At 41.2% G+C, this 18,888-nt stretch overlaps 2 protein-coding genes across 3 annotated transcripts; one reads left to right on the forward strand and one right to left on the reverse strand.

Moving 5' to 3' along the window:
• Positions 1-668: 668 nt before the first annotated feature.
• LOC116706345 (uncharacterized protein At1g10890) lies at positions 669-5,181 on the reverse strand. Of its 2 annotated transcripts, XR_004336208.1 has the most exons (3): positions 5,054-5,181; positions 1,096-2,767; positions 669-944 (listed from the first exon to the last, which is right to left on the reverse strand). XR_004336208.1 is itself a non-coding variant. In XM_032543112.1 (2 exons), exon 2 carries the CDS (start codon positions 2,425-2,427, stop codon positions 1,750-1,752), a length of 678 nt encoding a protein of 225 aa, XP_032399003.1. In that variant the 5' UTR covers positions 2,428-2,767; positions 5,054-5,181; the 3' UTR covers positions 669-1,749. The 2 variants fall into 2 exon arrangements, 1 of the variants encoding a protein (XP_032399003.1); XM_032543112.1 differs by having other exon boundaries at positions 669-2,767.
• A 119-nt stretch (positions 5,182-5,300) lies between these two features.
• taf1a (TATA box binding protein (TBP)-associated factor, RNA polymerase I, A) lies at positions 5,301-18,541 on the forward strand. Its single transcript, XM_032543108.1, has 11 exons — positions 5,301-5,578; positions 6,251-6,452; positions 6,920-7,083; positions 8,260-8,373; positions 8,469-8,667; positions 13,403-13,524; positions 13,757-13,915; positions 14,552-14,618; positions 14,902-15,025; positions 15,144-15,298; positions 16,149-18,541. Exons 2-11 carry the CDS (start codon positions 6,329-6,331, stop codon positions 16,193-16,195), a joined length of 1,275 nt encoding a protein of 424 aa, XP_032398999.1. The 5' UTR covers positions 5,301-5,578; positions 6,251-6,328; the 3' UTR covers positions 16,196-18,541.
• Positions 18,542-18,888: the final 347 nt, after the last annotated feature.

Below are 18,888 nucleotides of genomic sequence, written 5' to 3' on the forward strand. Positions count from 1 at the left end.
TGACCAACATGTATCTCCAGACAAAAACCTATATTTAGTATATTATAATTAACATAAAATAATTTGAGCCAATTTATATTTTGGGGATTTAGACTTAAACTTCTCTTTATTGATCCGCGAGGATATTGAAAATTTCAGCAGCAGTTTTAGCTAAGAAAAAAAGATAAAAAAGACAGTATAAAGACAACAAACTAACAGTAATAACAATAACAATAAGAACATTCGTCAAATAAAGACAAAAAAGACCATAAATTATTATCAAAGTGTCAGTGTTGAGTCCAGTGATAAAGTGATAAAGTGACCAAGTATTAATGTAAGTCCAGGTGTGTATGTACATGTACTGTATGTATGAATATATGTACGTATGTATGTATGTATGTATGTATGTATGTATGGTATGTATGTATTGTATGTATTTAGGATGCAAATGAGCATTTGCCCCCTGATTTATACTTCAAATTATATTACACATGACTGTAGTGCAACTTAACATTTAAACAACAATAGACCAGCTCAACTTAACCAAATTACCTCAACAGTAGCTAACTAGCATTAATCAAAGAAAACCAGAAACATGGTCTTGGTTTTGTACTCACGGCAAACGAGCCCCAAACCTGTTACGACTGGCTCACAGGCCACAACAAAAGATGGAGATGCACAGCAATGTAAAAAATAATAAAGTGACATTTATTAAATAATGATGCAAACAAGAGAACGATGAGGTGTGATTGTCAGTATCAGTGATGAATGAAGGTGTATGGATGTAATGGAGAATGTGAGGTGGGTGTTGTCAGTAGTTAACAGAGAGAAAACTCAAACGGAGAGAAAAACATGTTGGTGCGCCGTCGGGAGGATGCGGCCGCCCGGTCTCGGGGTAGGCGGGGTTAAATAGTCTGGGAGGACCGGCCAGGTGATCAGTCGTCTCATTATCGCCTCCGCTACACCTGCAAGTTAACAAGACAAACCACAGTACACATGTAGGACAGGCCCAGGGCCGGCACACCAACAAACATGACATTATTTTTTTTATAGCTAGTGTTTGTGTGTGTGCAGTAGTTATTATATAGTTGTGAGGAATAGTTTCAGTTTTCTCACATTGCCACAGGGTTTGCTCCCCCAGCCGCTGTACCTTCTCGATTTACCCACGTGGCTGTGGGGTTGCCTTTTTCCTCCTTCCCAGACGTTGTGGTGGTTCTCACACAAACATCTTCCGCCTGCACTGCTGTTGGGGTCTTCCCTATTTACCCATAGCTGGGGCTATTTACACATAGCTGGGACAGTGGTTGACGGGCATCCGGGTGTTTCCACTCACCGATGGGCCTGCATGCCGCGTCTCTGGGGCCCACTGCTGCTCCAAGATCCTGTACAACTTAGCCTGGAACCACGAGGTCCCAGTTAACCATGTGTGCCACGGGGAGGCGTGTACGAGATCTTGGCAGTGGAGAGGCTATGCACCGGCGGAAGAGGCGACACACTCGGCTCATCTTTCCGCCCCTGAAAACCAAGGGCGGTCCGGTGGCAGTAGCTGGAAGCAGAGAGTGGCGAGCAGAAGCAGCATGCAGCATGCATAACCCTGACTACAAGCACTAACTACTCCAACTCTACTGCACTGACGCATCACACGCCCTGCGAGCACACACACACACACACACAACCACACACACACACACACACACACACACACACACACACACACACACACACACACACACACAGAGATACTATACCAGTACAAATGCATTCTCTTCCTCAGCCAGGCAGAAGCTTTTTGTACCACTTCAACTTCTTCTTCAGCTTTTGTATGATCTGGCTCTGAAGCTCGACCAGCCACCTCAAGGTGCTCTCAGTCCTCTCCCACTCCTGCTCTTTTTCCTGCTGAGTCAGCTTCAGTCTTTCTGTGGCCTGAAGGAGGGATGCCTTGTCTTCCTTCCACTGGTCGAGATTACTCTCCAGCTGCTGCTCAGTCTTCTTCAGAGCAGCCAGGAGGCAGTCACTCGCAATGCTCTGCTCGTCAACCTGAGCCACATGGGAGGCTCTTGTTTTCTTGCTCTCCTCCAGCAGGGAGGCTTTCTCCTGCTGCCACAGGACACACTCCCTCTCCAGCTGATGTTCACACTTCTTCTCAAGAGCAGCCATGAAGTTCTTGTTGCTTTGGTCCTGCATCTCCAGCTGGGCTCTATGGAAAGCCTGGGATTTTTCCAGTTTCTCCTTTGCCGCCTCCTCCTGTTCTCTGAGAGCTTCCTCCATCTTGCTCAATTTGACCTTCACCTCCTGAGCTTGAGCCCTCTCCATCTCCAGAAAGCTCTCCAACTCTAACTCCACGTTGGTCTTACTTACCTTGAGCGTCTGTCTCTCTTTATGAAGCTCGATCTTCTGAGTCTCCACTTCCTTTTTCAGGGCCTCCTTCTCTCCCTTGATCTGCTCCATTCGACCTTCAGGTCTTCGGTAATGAAGTACTGCAGGTCCAGATCTTTTTGGGATTTTCGCAGCCTGCTGCTGGTTTTGACCAGCTGGGTTTTCAGCTGCTCTGTTTCCCTGGGTGGGGAAGGGACACGTTCAGCAAGCTGAACTTTCAACTCACCCATCTCCTTTTGCATCAGCTCTTTCATGGCTCCAACTGCTGCCCTCTCTCTGTTGTTGGAGCTGATCGAGGAGATCGGCCAGCAAGTCCTCTCGGATGATCAGGTGAACTCTCCCCTCAGCTTCACCTTGGGTGAGCGTCGCCTCGCTGTCCTTCAGCTCACACCGTACTTGTTCTTCAAGGTAACTGAGATAGAAATTAATTTGCGGTTCAGTCTCTCTTGAGTTGAAGTCCATGTTTTCCATTTTCTTTTCTCGTTGCAATGTGCACTTTTGGATTGTCACAAATGACTCTCTGCTACAAACTACTGTTTGAGTGAATGTGTCAGAACTAAAGCTGGGCCCTTAGTATTCAGTGTGTTGTTATGACAACAACAACATGTATTTTTAAATCCAAATGGTTATTGATTCTATTGTTGCTATGGGACACCAGTTTGTTTATGTTTGAATATACAGTATGAATCTAATGATTTTTGATGATTATAAAATATGGCAGAAAGAAGAAATTAAGAAATATTGAAACAATCCAGACGGTACTGTACGTACCTGAAACCGGTGATTTAGCGGCACCGCTCTTTTTACACAGTTTAACAAAACGCTGAGTGAACATTACTAGCTACGTAGCTAGTAGCCCACTGTAAGGTTGAGGATGGCCTCATGTAATATTTACACTGCTCTATTAGATACATGGATATGTCTTGGCATTGAAATACATTTTTTTAATTAATATAGGCTATTTTTCAGGCAGGTGCCTGTGCATTGTCAGTCTTCTGGGTTAAAATGGAATTACAGGTTGTTGTTACTGTCTCAGATTTTGATCAAACCTTGTATATATAAAGAGTGTGTCCCAAAACCAATGCCTGTAAAATATTTCTGTTCAAAGGTTAGATAACAAGCAAAGTCTACTTAGACAGTGATATATTTTGAAAATAAAACTTGTGTTTTGCTTAAATATCTCATGTCTGATATCTATCCTTCTGCTATTATAAAACACAATTTTTGCTGCTCATAGCATTATGTCATTTAATGTGACAAAAACACTAAATAACAATTTTGACTATGTATTGGTATGTAATTTACGGTGGTGTTAGGTGTTGGAAAAAGCTTTAATGTGGACCCTGAAAGTGCTTAAATTTGACCTTGGAAAAGGTGTACGGACCCCGAAACTGACCGTTGTTGATCTGAAATGAGGACAGATTCAGCAACTGCACTGCTTATTTCTCCCTTAATGTGTTTTCAGAAACTACTTTCATAAAATAAGAGATTGCGCGAGAGCAAGCCCCACTAACGTGCAATGCTGGGAAGCGGGGCGATCTGTGAAAATGCGTATTTGGACACTTACCATTACTGCATGACAACCCCCCACTCTCCCGTAAAATCACAATGTTACATTCTTACACATCAGTTTTTGTATTAAACGGGTTAATTAGTCTATTTTCTGCACATGTATAGGAGGTTTCAGAGAGAAAATACAGTATTGATCACAAACTTCCAAGAAGCTGTCTCTGTCTATCAAATGCGTGGGTTTTGACAACAGTGTCATATGCATTTATATATTTAATGTTCACTTTGGTGGTGCAGAGACAGATGCTCTTATCTGTGTAGTACTTAGGTCTGTTTGGAATACAGATGTGTACACACACACACACACACACCCACCCACACACACACACACACACCCACCCACCCACCCACACACACACACACGGTGTGTTGTATATCTGTTTCAGTTATCACCGTTTTGAATGTCATTGATGTTCAGAAAAACATTTTGTTAACAAAAATGTCTTTATTGCCCAATAAATTAACATAATAGGCAAAAACATTCCATTAAATATATTATATTACAGAACCATTATCAACTATTAGAACCATAACTTACATGTCACACACATAAAAAGGCACTCAAATGTGGAAAACTTAAAAAAATACAAGATCACAAAACACACACACACACACTTCAGTGTCCCGTATCAAAACCAAAAACAATATACAGATGCTTGAACAGAAATTAATTACAAATGATTACAATAATACAGTACCAATGCAATAATAATTGGGTACAACCATAGACCGTCAATATATATATATACAGTCTATGGGTACAACATGAACACATGATTTCAGAAACTTCTGATCGTTTTCAGCCCGAAAGTGGATCAGCTGTTGGGTTTCCTCCGGCGTCCCTGTGTGATGCAGGGCGGTATATGTAAAGCACGTAGCGATGTATCATAGACCGTTAAGATTAATATATAGTCTATGCGCTGTATACAGTCCCATTCAAGGCAGAGAAATGCGGGACTGTTGTTGAAGTCAACGTTAACGTTAGCGGTTAGCGGTTAGCGCAAGCTAGCGATTTTTAAAAAGTTTCAGTTAAGAACATGGTTGCAAGTATATATGTACAGGACTACATAGACCACAAAACAAGACTGTCGTAACTTTTAAATCAATTATTTAAGCTGAAACTACTTACATGTATGGGTCTCTCTGGTCGATGCGGCAGCCATTGTGGCTTGCTGTACAATGGCCCTCGTTTACAAGTAAACTTTCATCCTCACTTGGTTTCAAGGGGTGTACACAGCCCTTGGTTTAAATGCTAGGTTGGTAGAAGAAAGAAAATACAGAAAAAAAAAGCAAGCGAGGAAGAAGTTCTTTGCTCCGCCTCTTCCGGCGGTAGCCAATAAGCGTGTAGCTTTTCTCTGTACTTCCTCAGCTACTTGTACTGGTTTCTTGTACTGTCTATGGTACTGGTTGGTGGGTGGAACGGTCTGTGGTGGATAGTTACAACATGTGGAAGTCGTATTAATCGACAATACAAGACACTGCATCATATTAATTTATCAAAAATAACAACAGAGATTTAAACTCTGAATAAGTAACGTTACTGTACTTTGGATTTGAATGCATCGATGCAGGTTAGCTTAGTTGTTAATTTAGCATTGGCACGTTGTTTACCTTCGGAAACATGGGCCGGAATGGTAACGCTACTGTTTAGCAGGTAGGAACTGAACTTTGTTTTACAAGAGCTTGCCTCTTCTGACTAAAGAGATCTAATCTTTATATACTTATTTACTTTGTTAGTGGTGATGTTTACTCAAAACTATGCTGACGAGAAAGCTAAACAGCTAGGTGATTTAGCCTCAAATTACAGGAACATAAATACTCATACAACTGTAGAATAAAGTCTAAGAGATCAAATAACAATACTGCCAATGGTGTATTAGTGTTTATCTGTAATGACTAACGTTACCTGTCTACTATTATACCTTAATTACATAGCAGTTAGCTCCAGAGCTGGAACGATTAGTTGACAGACAGGAAATTAATCAACAGCAATTTGTAATTCTATGATTGTTTAAATCAAAAAGCAAAAATGCCAATGCATGTTCCAACTTTTTACATGTGAGACATTGCTTCTTTTACTTGTCTTACATTATAAATAAATGAATACATTTGGGATTTAGATGGTTGGTCAGACCAAAAAAAGCTATTTGATATTGTGATAGCCATTTTACAGTTTCCTTTGTAGGACAAACAGTTCATTGGGGAATCCGGAAAACAATCAGAAGATTAGTTTACACTAATCATTTTGACATGACTTATGACACTAAGCAATCTTTATGGCATGTTAGGAAGTTGCTTGCTGACACAACTTTTTGTCTCCCTCCAGGTCGACTTCATAGACTGAGCGCCAGCGCAAGAGATACAAAGGCAACTGTTGTATTTGAGTTCAACTGCTGTGCTGATTATGGATGATTTGCAAAGAGAGCTGGTGCCTCTTGAAGACTTGGATGATGACGATTCCTCGGAAGGCAACTCTTCAAAAGGATCGAGAAAATCAAAGCTCCCTCTGCTTAATCTTATGTGTGCCCGTAAGTTGTTGTGTTTCCAATATAGAATCCAATAGACCTACACTAATACATCTTCCGGGTTGATATATAGGCCAATATTAACTTTTTGCATATGTATCGGGGTATATGCTGAGTGATAAATAACAGAAACGTCAAAGTTAGAGGTCATTCAGAAACAATGTCTTATTACATACATTTTTACCAAAAAACATAGCAAAGTTTATTTTTTTACTGAAAAATCTTCCACTCAATACATTGTAGTGCAATGAAGGTACAATTTGGAGAACCCTTATGGAAAATGTTTCTGTTATGTATTGATGTAAAATTGGTTAATTAATGTGGCATTATGTCATTTTTTACACTCTCAACTATAAATATTGGTAGAAACCTCTAAAATCCAGTATCTGACTGTCAAGCCGTTAGAACCTTGATGATGTTTATGACACAGACATTCATGTTATCAAATAACTTTTTTTTTCTATCTTAAGAGACTCCAAATGAAACTGGGTTTCACCAAAGTACCAGAGTCTGTCTGGAGCAGATCAGAGAAGCCCTGCTGCATCACAGATGGCAAGAGGCAGCAGAATATATGGCATGTTACCCACAAATGTTAGAAGACCCAACCAATGGCACAGGTCAGCCGTATAAAGAGGTAGGTTTGGTTTTGTCTGCATTGGTATGTTTTTGTGTCATGCACACTGTGGTCTAGCCTGGCCCTCCTACGTACTTCCGCTCAATTTTCATTTTCCTCAGTACTACATCTGGGTTTGCGGTACATTTGTGGGTTTTCTCCGGTCAAACCTTTACCGGTCCAATCGGCAGACAGAGGGCGTGGCTGAGAACAGAGAAAGATGCGAGCAAAGTCATTTGGTCCGTTGCGGCAACGCTGTTGAATATCTAGAAGTTAAAGCCCGAGCAAGAACAGTCTTTGCTGAGTTTTGTTGGTGGCCATGATGTTGTGGCCCTCCTCCCCACGGGGTTCGGGAAAAGTATGTTTTTGCAGCTTGCTCCGTTAGTGGTAAAGGAGTTGGCTAGAGCTAACCTTAGCGATGCTAAACCGACGTCACGACCAAACGTTAGTAATTGGTTATGGTCACATCCAATAGTTTTAAACTTCAACCCACCTTCAAGGAAGTTAACACTTGTCAATAGAGAGTGGCCAGACTCTCTGTACAAATGAAACAAACGAGAGTATGGTAGGACCAGGCTAACAGTGCCCAGCCAAGGACATATACTACACCACATAATTCTACAGCAAAGCATGCACAGGTAACAATTTGACTCCTCTCCCTAGTTTCCACAACAGCCCTGTTTCTAAAAACGCAACTTCATTTTTTTACAGTCATCCAGACAAAATACATTTGCAAAGAGTGCAAACATTTAAACAGTGTATTTAGGGCTGGGCAGTGTATCGATTTTATATCGATATTGTGATATGTAACTAGATATCATCTTAGATGTGGGATATTGTAATATCGTAGTATGACATAAGTGTTGTCTTTTACTGGTTTTACAAGCTGCATAACAGTAAGGTTGTCATTTTCTGAACCTACCAGCTGTTTTTTTTAATGTTTTTCCATCTTATTTGCTGTAACCCACTTAATCATTAAATCCACATTACTGATTATTTATCACAAACCTCATTGTGTAAATATTGTGGGAAAGCAATCATTGTCAACCCTACAACATCGTTGCGATATTGTTATCGAAGTATTTGATGAAAAATATTGTGATATCTGATTTTCTCCATATCGCCCAGCCCTAAGTGTATTTATTAATAAAGTATCAGTAATTGTTCTTGATATTTTCTTTGCAATTTCCACCCCAGCTTATCTGGAGAATCAGCACCGAGATCCTTCACCATCACCCCAACTCAAAGATGGAGGACTACAACAACATCTATGAACGAATGAAACACTCAGGAGTTAGACATTACCTGATGGTATGGTTGCTGGTTGACCTGACTACTCAGTGCACAGTTGTTGTTTTTTTTAAATTACTGAAAGACATTTGAGACGTGTTCCTCTGCGTGTATAGATCTGTCTGGAACATTCATTCCACCTGCTGCTTAATGGTCACATCGAGGATGCAAAGCGTCAGCTGTCTGTTGCTGAAAGTTGGAGGCATGGGAAGGAGTCAGCAGCTCAGTATCAGAGGATAAAACTGATCCATGCCTACAGGAGTTTACTAGATTATATCATCTGGTGTGACAAAAAGTTCACACACTCCAACACTGGTAAGGTGATACACAGTTTAACACCCAAAGCATCCATTACTTGCAGGTCTCAGGTACGCAGATATGCTGCAAGCTCTAGTGTGATGTCACACTGCCACCTAGAGGCCAGAACCAGTAAATTCTCAGTTAAAACAAATTAAATATTATAGATAGATAGATAGATAGATAGATATTTATTGATCCCAAAAAAATGGGAAATTACAGTGTTACAGCAGCACACAAAATATACATACATACAATATACATGAAATAATTATAATTATAATAACAAAATATAAGAATAAAAATATAAGAATGTAAGAACAAATATTTAAGTATATACAAGATGGGAAAAAACAAAACAAAATGTGCAGCTTTTGTAAATATGACCCAGTCGTGCCGGTTGCCCTTATTGTAGTATTGTGTGTCTCAGAGTCTCATCTACCCCCCAGGGATGACGTGTTGAAGAGTTTTATTGTCTGAGGTAGGAATGATTTCCTGTAGCGGTCCGTGCGGCATTTAAACTGTCGGAGCCTCTTTGAGAAGCTGCTCCTCTGTTGGACCAGTGTGGGGTGGAGAGGGTGGTCAGGGTTATCCATGATAGATAACAGTTTGTTCAGCGACCTCCTCTCCACCACAGCTTCAAATGTGTCCTGTTTGCAGCCGATCACGGAGCCAGCCTTCCTGATCAGTTTGTTCAGTCTGTTTGTATCGCTGGCTCCGATGGCTGCTGCCCCAGCATGAGCGGAGGAGAACAGAGCACTGGCCACAACAGACTGGTAGAAGGTCTCCAACATCCTGCTGCACACGTTGAAGGATCTCAGCTTCCTCAGGAAATAGAGTCTGCTCATCCCCTTCTTGTAAACAGCAGTGCTGTTGACCTTCCAGTTCAGCCTGCTGTCGATGTTGACACCCAGGTATCTGTAATCCTCCACCATGTCCACGTCACTTCCCAGAATGCATAGGGGCTGCGGAGCCGTTCCCTTCCTCCTGAAGTCGATCACCACCTCTCTGGTCTTATCCACGTTCAGCAGCAGGTGGTTCTTACCAGACCACTCCACAAAGTCACCCACCAGTGCCCTGTACTCCCCCTCCTGTCCATCCCTTATACACCCAACACTGCAGAGTCATCAGAAAACTTCTGTAGGTGACATGACTCTGAGTTGTACTGGAAGTCTGAGGTGTATAAGGTGAACAGAAAAGGAGACAGCACAGTCCCCTGTGGGCCCCCGTCCCACTCACCACCACATCAGACAGAACACGGTCCAGGCGGACGAACTGTGGTCTGTCTGTCAGGTAGTCAGTGATCCAGGAGACTATGGACGCACCGACACCCATCACCCGCAGCTTCTCACCAAGTAGCTGAGGCTGGATGGTGTTGAATGCACTGGAGAATCAAAAATGTGATTCTTACAGTGCCGCCACCACCATCCAGGTGCAATGAGCTCGCTGCAGAAGATAGATGACAGCGTCATCCCACTCCCAGTCGAGGCTGGTAGGCAAACTGTAGAGGGTCCAGAGAAGAACTCACCTGCGGCCTCAGGTAGGCCAAGACCAGCCTCTCCAGCACCTTCATCACATGAGATGTGAGAGCCACTGGGCGGTAGTCCTTAAGGCCAGATGGAGTCACTTCTTGGGGACCGGGACAAGGCAGGACGTCTTCCACAACAGCGGCACCCTCTGCAGGCTCAGGCTCAGGTTGAAGAGGTACTGGAGAACACCAGACAGCTGACTGGCGCAGGTCTTCAGGACCCTGGGCTGATGCCGTCCGGGCCAGCAGCCTTGCGCTGGTGTAGCCTCTCCAGCTGTCTCTTCACCTGGCCAGGTGTGAATGTAAAGCAGGGGGGGGAGCTTGAAGTGTCAGTGGGGGGAGGGGAAATGTGCTGTAGTGGTGGTGGGGGGAGAGGGCTGACTGCAGGAGGGCTGAGGGAGTGAGGAGGGGGGTGTTGGAACAAAATAGGGGGGGGAGGAGGCAATGAGGGGGTGTAGGGGGTTGGTGGAGCGGTAGAAGGGACAGGGGATGGCTGTGAAACTAAACCTATTGAAGTAGAAGTTTAGCTCGTTTGCTCTCTCCTGGCTCCCTGCTGTTTGTCCTCTTCTCCTCCCACACCCGGTGATCTCTTTCATTCCTGTCCACAACCTCCCTCATGTTGTTCTGCTGGAGACTGCCTCCAGCTTCCTCCTGTAAGTGTTTTTACACTCCCTCAGTTTATCCCGCAGTCGGTGCTGTACTTCCCTAAGCTCTTGTCTGTCCCATGACCTGAAAGCTGTCTTCTTCTCCTTCAGAAGGACTTTCAGGTCACTGGTGATCCACGGCTTATGGTTGGGAAAACAGCGTACAGTCCGGGAGGGCATGGTGGTGTTCTCACAGAACTTAATGTATTCTGTGATACAGTCAGCCATGTTGTTTATTATTTTTTATTGATGCGTAAAGATACAAAAACACAAAACCTCATACCTTGTCATGGTATGACAATACCTTTGCCCATACATATACTATATATATACATACATACACATATATGTATATATATACACACATATATATATATATACACACACATATATATATATACATACATATATATACATATATAGATACATATAATACATACATATTATATAAGATACATTTAGGGTGCATCAAAAAAAACAATTCTTGAATTCTGACATGGCTGGGTGCTAAAAATGTTCCAATATATGTAGAAACAACACATGCAAATATTTTTCCAAATACATGATGATTTAGGGGTGCCACCCACATCTGTTTTTTTGATAAAGTGGTAAACAGTGCTCAATGGTCGCCATGGAGATCTGAGGTAAACAACACTGCAGCTCAAGAAAACTAAGGTGATCTTTCTGTTAAATTGTGTTGGGTATGTATATTACATTACTAACATATCTGTAGTTGTGTCTTTTATACTTAAGTCAAATTTTTTAGGTATTTTGGTGTTCATTACATCTAGATAACGTTAGCTAGCAACAGTTTGCTAACCACAGTTAGCTATCTACGTTAGCTAAGCTATAAGCTAAAATCACAGTATTCTAGAGTGGTCAATTCATATTCAGAGTATTGATGTCTCGTTTATTGAGAGTAGCATTTAGGGTTTTTACAGTAAATTAACATTTTTTAAAAATAAGTATATTGCGAGCACAGCTAGCTACTCTGGTAGTGATGGGAACGGTAAGTTATGATGAAGTTAGACTATGTAAAGCTAAAATTTGAGGCTTATGCAAGCATGGTTTATCACAATTGAGTCATATTAAATATGGGTAAGATATGGTTTTAAACACTATCCTTGAGTTGTATCCTTTTCTTTCAGGCATGCACAAACACCCAACCCAGGATCCAGCTCTAAGATGCTGCCCCCACCAATGGTCCCTACCAGACTAGCGTCGCATCCTGGTTTTTGGTCTGGGCCCCAGGGATCACCAGTGAGGATGGCATCACCCACCGGTGCCAACTGCCAACTGGTCGCCAGATCTTACGTTGCATGCTTGCCAAGAAACCTGGTGCAAATGGAGCGTTGTCGCGGTTGAAGCAGCCAAAGGGGCCCGGGGCAGGGGCGGCCCAATTTACAAGAAACCACATCCCAATGTGAGCAACAAGCTTTCTGCCCCAAGTGGTAGACTTTCAAAGCTAAATAAGCTGCGGAAAATTCCCAGCCAGCGCTCCAGTGAGATACAGCAAAAAAATTGGAGAAAAAAGGGTGCGACTTTATGCACTTTTTCCCCTGTGGCCTCCAAAAGTGGAAAATATGGAGGAGAAGAAGGGTGTTTGGGTTGGTGCGCGTGGGACAGGGTATGGCTAGCTAACCTATTGAAGTAGAAGTTTAGCTCGTTTGCTCTCTCCTGGCTCCCTGCTGTTTGTCCTCTTCTCTCCCACACCCGGTGATCTCTTTCATTCCTGTCCACACCTCCCTCATGTTGTTCTCTGTAGACTGGCCGTCCAGCTTCCTCCTGTAAGTGTTTTTACACTCCCTCAGTTTATATCCGCAGTCGTGCTGTACTTTCCCTAGGCTCTTGTCTGTCCCATGACCCAAAGCTGTCTTTTCTCCTTCAGAAGGACTTCAGGTCACTGGTGATCCACGGCTTATTTTGGGAAAACAGCGTACAGTCCGGGAGGCATGGTGGATGTTCTCACAGAACTTAATGTATTCTGTGATACAGTCAGCCATGTTGTTTATTACTTTTTAATTTGATGGTAAACTACAAAACACAAAACCTCATACCTTGTCATGGTATCCAATACCTTTGCCATACATATACTATATATAGCATCATACACATAGTATGTATATATGACCCACAATCTATATATCTCACAACTTGCAAGTATTATATGACATACAATAATAGCATATATTATACAATATCATATATATTATGATAATACATATATATATATACAGATACATATAATATATACATATATACATTATATATAGATACATACTGTATATACATATATACAGTACATACATACACACACATTAAATCACAAAGAACAAAGAGGAAAATTTTTCAGGATTTCCAGACTGTGTAGGAGAGACACAGAAGCCGATCATTTTTTTGGTTATTTTTAATTAAATGAAGTCAGTAACTACTCGGGTAAACAAAGGAGCTAAAGAGGTGATTACGTTGTAGGATGGAAACATATTTGTGTGTTCAATCTTTCTAATGAATGCCATCTAGTGCAATTTTCATGTTTTATAAATGTCTTTATTGTTTGCGTAAACTGTTCCTTCTGTTTCAGAGTATCCCATCTCTGGTGACAACCAAGACATGCACAACTACTTCAGACAGGCCTCTGTGAATCTGAAGGAGATTTTGAAAAGTCCTGGCATCTGGGATCCCTTCATACTGAGTTACGTTGAGGTAAGAACTTATTCCCAACATACTGATTTAACTTCAGAAATATATATATTTTAATATCACAGGATGGAACTGAATAATTTAGCAATAAACTAATGATTGATTAATATTTTGTAATTTTTTTAAGCAAAAATGTCAAAACTTTACAGCCCTTGAATAGACCTACCATGCATTTTGATACCATCCCAATTCACGTGAAATGTCCACTTGTTGTGCAACTGTTTTATTTTGGCAGATGCTGGAGTTCTATGAGGACCACGAGGAGGCTTTGAGAGTCCTTAATGATTATGCGTATGACAGCACTTTCCCACCTAATCCCAATGCGCATGTCTATCTGTACCAGTACTTAAGGAGGCACGATACTTCAGAGAGGAAACTGATGAAAGTATTGAAGGTATAACTGTATTTTCAAACAAGAATTTCGGCCAGTTGTTACGTTAATCTTGATCGCTACAAATACAGGTATACCTTGGATTGCCTCTTAACAGACACAAAATGCAATTAATATGTCTTCACAACATGAACAGGGCCCTTATGGGACAACAATATGTGTTTCCAACTCATATATTGTTTAAATTCACCTACCCTGTCGCTATCCTGCCGGTAGCTAGTTTGCTCTGTGAGCTGCTAGCTGTTAGCTGCCGTCCGTGAAGTTCAGCCAGTCTTCTGTCATACTCATCACGCAGCACTTCTGTGTGTATTCGTAGCTCATCCATTTTGTGTGTGATCAATCTGAAATCAGAAATCAAAAGCAAGGATGACGGTCGAGTCTGCTAGCATGGCTAAGGAACTACCACATAAATCAACACTGCCAAACAAAATGTATTGCCTGCACCGATTGTTGAGGTTTTTTCAATCAATGTATACTGATTTATACTGATATTATAAAGAGATATGAAACTGTAATGATACCTGTGAAACAGTGTACAATTTACAATATTAACTTAGTTAAACTATAACTTGTTAGATTTACAGTTCAGCCTACAATGTCTAATGCCTCCCCTTTTAACTTTCCTTCCCTATGCTGTAGATCCTCCATGTACTAGTCCCAAGCCATGAGTTGATGTTGGAGTATAGCTCTCTTCTGCTTCAGTCAGGTTAAAGCAGATTTTTCTTAAATTATAAGTCTGACCACATAATTATACACAGAATTAAAATGGAATCAAATTCATGAGAAGAAGAAAGTTGAATTTTAGTTATTTTTGACCAACTGACGCCTAACTGGAAACATGAGGCTTACTGTTTTGATATAAGACTATTATCATTATTATGTCTTAATTTGACTAGCTTTTAATTAAAACATGTTCCCCTTTTTTATAGCCATGTCTCTGAATGACGATTTCTGTGTTCCATAATATCCATTATTGATTTGTTTTCCAGAGAAAAGAAGTAACATCCAGAAAGCTTTAGGAGTCGTTTTGGAAATGCTGGACTTTGCCTGCTGGAGGAGCAACCTGGACGCGTGGAAGCGTCTGAAGTCCATTATTCAAAAACTACAGTTAGAGTATGCATCAAAATGTTTGGTGTTTTTGATTGAACTTTACATAGAGTGCAGGTTACTTTCCAAGCATTACTTGTTGTTGCTGAATCCAGCTGTTCTGTATATTTCTGTCTCAAAACAGAGACAACTGGAAGGATGTTGTCTCTGGACAAATGGCTGCAAGAAAAGACTGGTGGCCTGCGCTGCACTTCACAAGCTTCCACGCCAGTAAAGACTCCGAGGAGAACCCAGAGCTCATGGAAGTGAAGGCACCACTGACAAAAATCCTTTGCCCGGGTAGGTTGGTGTACACGTGCATAAGCTGACATCTGAAAGTATTGTTAACTTGTTGTTAGTGTTAACATAACTGTGGATGTTATGTCAATCCTGAATGTTACCTGTAATTCTAGAGGCAAAGACTTTCAGACACAACGTTGGAGTTTATGCTAACAGTATTTATTTTCAATGTTTGATTCTGAGATCTGACCACAGTTAGATGACTAGATAGACTGAGACACCTGTTAATGAAGCACATGGACATCAATATCGTGTTAAAGCCTCAATTTATAGTATAGGACTTATGATTTAGAGTGGTGACTGCTAGTGGTAGAATCAAAAAAGGCCCTGTAGCAGACATCAGTGAATCTGAGTAATTTGAAAAGCCTATAAATCACTTACATATTCCACACATAGGAGTTTTGATGTAACAGTATTTTTTTAACAAGATGTAAAATGAGCTGTTTGAGCTCTAACGTTTTGCAGGAAATTTTGCATTTTGAGATATAAGTTGGCATTTAATGGTTTAAGGAAACCCCAAAGTTACATGTAAAAAGAAAACTCCATGTTTGTCATGTGCACTGGGAACTATTTTAAATGACAAGACGTTCTTATCAAATACTTTACCAATGACATGTGGTTCAATATCTTTACAGAAGTTGGTGTTTTAATCAGCTTTTCCTTAAGCTAAAACAGGAATGCCTTGATATGGGAAAATATTGGTTTGTTAATGATGTAGTGCAATCTGTACAGGGGCTAATAGCAGCATCCGTCCTCCGTAGCACCACTGTGGGAACTCAGTCTAAAAACAGTTGCATTCAAATTAACAATTACTGCTGATCTTGATGTATCAATGTCTTTCTTCTTACAGACCTAATGCTCAAGTACACAGCCTCACAGGTAACCAGCGGAGAGTGAACTGGAGGGAAGAACTCAAAGAGAAAATTGAAATTGTGTCTTCGCGATTCACAATCAAGAACAAAGCTGAGATGCTGTTGGGGTAAACAACTAAAAAACCCCGGCAAAGGTGTCCTGATGAAGAGGAGATTGTTTTTTTTTTAACATGAAGTTATTTAGACATTTCTTTTGTGTGAATTTATTTATTTACATTTTTTTAAAGGTTCACTGACAAAAATTAACCTCCATACCACCCACCTAAGATTGTTAAAATAGGGCCCGTTTGTTAGTTAATTGTGCCTTCAGTTTTTTTTCTCACCATTTTCAAAGCACAGACTACATTGCCCACTATGTGGAGCTCTTGTTCTGTGTTTCTGCAGTGAGTATCTGGAGGGTATGAACATCTCATTTTGGCAGAGTGTATCTCTGAATGTTCATGTTGGTTTCTGTACACATTTTTAATGGAAGGGGAGTCTCATTCCGACCTGAGCTGACCTATGACCGCTGTACAGTACAGAAGGGCTTTAAGGTCACAAGTGTGTGTGCACCACAAACAGCCTGAGGGATTTTCTCTGTCAAGTCTATCAAGTCAATTGTCATGTGGGAACAGAGCTTTCAGTAACAACACAGCATACAGTTTTGATGACAGGATCCCGGCCTTCAAGTGCTGAGCTTACGCTCCTTTAGACTGGACCATGAAATAAAGTCTTGAATTCAGCAGCAGGCCAATTTAATAAGCCAAAGTGTTTGTAATGATTCTGTTTCGGCTTGCCACAGTGTTGGCCATGCAGCAACTCAGTGAGCCGTACTGCGTGTGTATGTGTGTGTTGCTTTGCAGTCATTACATAAACCAAAGCCCAAAGCACTTGCCAGACCACAGGAGCAGCTGCAGAAGGAATCTGGGAATACATAACACATGTTGTTTCAAAACTCATAGAGCAGTAAAGAGGATGGAGGTTGGAGCTGGTCACTGCTTTGGATTGTGTCCTGGTTGTGACCTTTTAAAAGATTTTTTACCCCCGGGGCCTTGAATTTTTTAATCATCTACACAGATGCTCACAGTTGAGGCAATCATTGCACTGTTCTCTGTCATGGAGCAGCTCGGTTGGGGGTTTAGTTTTTTCCTCAAGGGTACCTTGACAGTTTGGAGCAAAATGTTTCTACAGAGAATCAAAGTGGAGACTATCTTGTCTCTGGGACTACTGTATTCTTACCCACTCAAAGGTTCCTACACACAACAGCTTCTGCAAGGAGCAATTGTAGCTCGCTGTTCCTCAGCATCTCACCTCTTCCATCACTAGACGTTTGAATTACGTGATTCTTGTCAGCTTTTCCCACTCAAATCTGTCAAAATGGAGCTGTTTTGTCTCCCTGGAAACTGGAGAACAGTCTGACCTCAGGTAGATGTAATCAGCCTATTAGGGATCACTGAGCTTAATAAGCAACAAAAAGTGTCCCTATTGCAACCATCAGCTTATTATTGCATCCTGAGGCAGCAGCAGGAGTCTGGGGCAGGGTGACCTGCATGGCTGCTAACTAGTCTGCAGCTTGTACTTAGTTAAGACATTGAGGTCATAGAGAGCAATATGGATCAAATCCTCAATGTATGTCATTTTATGTTGTGATATATCGATACAAATCAAGATACATTTTCTGAAAAAATCAATAAAGAATTTAGTTTTTGGAGAAAAAAAACAGACAGGAAGGTCTGTTTTTAATTTGTACCTGAAGAATCAAGCCACTTAATTACATTTATTTTTGACGTAACCTTTATTTATCCTGTTCACACTTGTTTTTCCTGTAACAGTTTGGGAGAACAATGGCAGGTGGGCTCATCTGACAACTCTAACAGGCCCTTTTATAACTCCTCTAGCTTAGGGAGAAATTTACTGATGTCTTCAGCCTAACCCCACTGTAAATGGACAGGCATAATAATCGTGTAATTAATAACCAGGTTGCAGGCTGAATCTATTTTCTGCAGAGAAAAAACCCTACTCAAATCGTGTTGTGAGAGATGTTTTAATTTTATGCCTGGCGTAGAGAGGTCCCTGGATGTTACTTTGTTGTGTGAGGCTGACATTAATTGAGTTTTTCCTTCTCTTACAGTCTTACTCACTCCTATACTAACACACACACACAAGTTGGTGACTCAGGGTCTCGCTTGGTTGGTCTGCTGGGCTGTGAGGATTTGTGACCTAAAATCCAGACTTGCACAGTGACAATGTAACATCTTAGTAACACTGCAAGACATTTAAAGTCTGGTATGGTTTGCGAGTGGAGGGAAGAGAGGACGCCATGCACTTTGGACTTAACATACTGATGTGTTTTGCCAGTGCTGCACTCTACAAGCAGGACAGAGATAAAACAGAAAAAAAAACACATGAAGTCTGAATGATCTTCAAAATGCAACAGAAGATCAAACTAAAAAAAATGAAAGGGAAATAAAAAATATTCAAACTCAGGAATGAAGTCAACTTTAAATCTTATTATCATTGCAACTGATGGCCCTTCTAAACAGCACAATAAAAAAAGGGTTTTCAACACTAGTCATACTGGCAGATGTTAAGACAAAATAAATGCTTGAGGGTAGTCAAGTCTTAGGGAACTTCAGGGAGAGAAAAAAAAAGCATAAAAAATATGTTCCAAAAATATCCTCCCCATTCTGTCTGTAAAGTTGAAAGTGACAACTGCAGTACCTTTGTTCTTGAAGTACA

Source organism: Etheostoma spectabile, chromosome 18 (assembly GCF_008692095.1).
Source record: "Etheostoma spectabile isolate EspeVRDwgs_2016 chromosome 18, UIUC_Espe_1.0, whole genome shotgun sequence".
NCBI classification, from domain to species: domain Eukaryota; kingdom Metazoa; phylum Chordata; class Actinopteri; order Perciformes; family Percidae; genus Etheostoma; species Etheostoma spectabile.

Bases quoted from the DNA above. Each gene is read 5' to 3' on its own strand.
- LOC116706345 (XM_032543112.1), bottom strand. From the start codon at position 2,427: ATGGAGCAGATCAAGGGAGAGAAGGAGGCCCTGAAAAAGGAAGTGGAG.
- taf1a (XM_032543108.1), top strand. From the start codon at position 6,329: ATGGATGATTTGCAAAGAGAGCTGGTGCCTCTTGAAGACTTGGATGAT. The intron at 6,453-6,919 runs GTAAGTTGTTGT...TTCTATCTTAAG, and splicing joins GCTTAATCTTATGTGTGCCC to AGACTCCAAATGAAACTGGG. The intron at 13,525-13,756 runs GTAAGAACTTAT...TTATTTTGGCAG, and splicing joins TCATACTGAGTTACGTTGAG to ATGCTGGAGTTCTATGAGGA.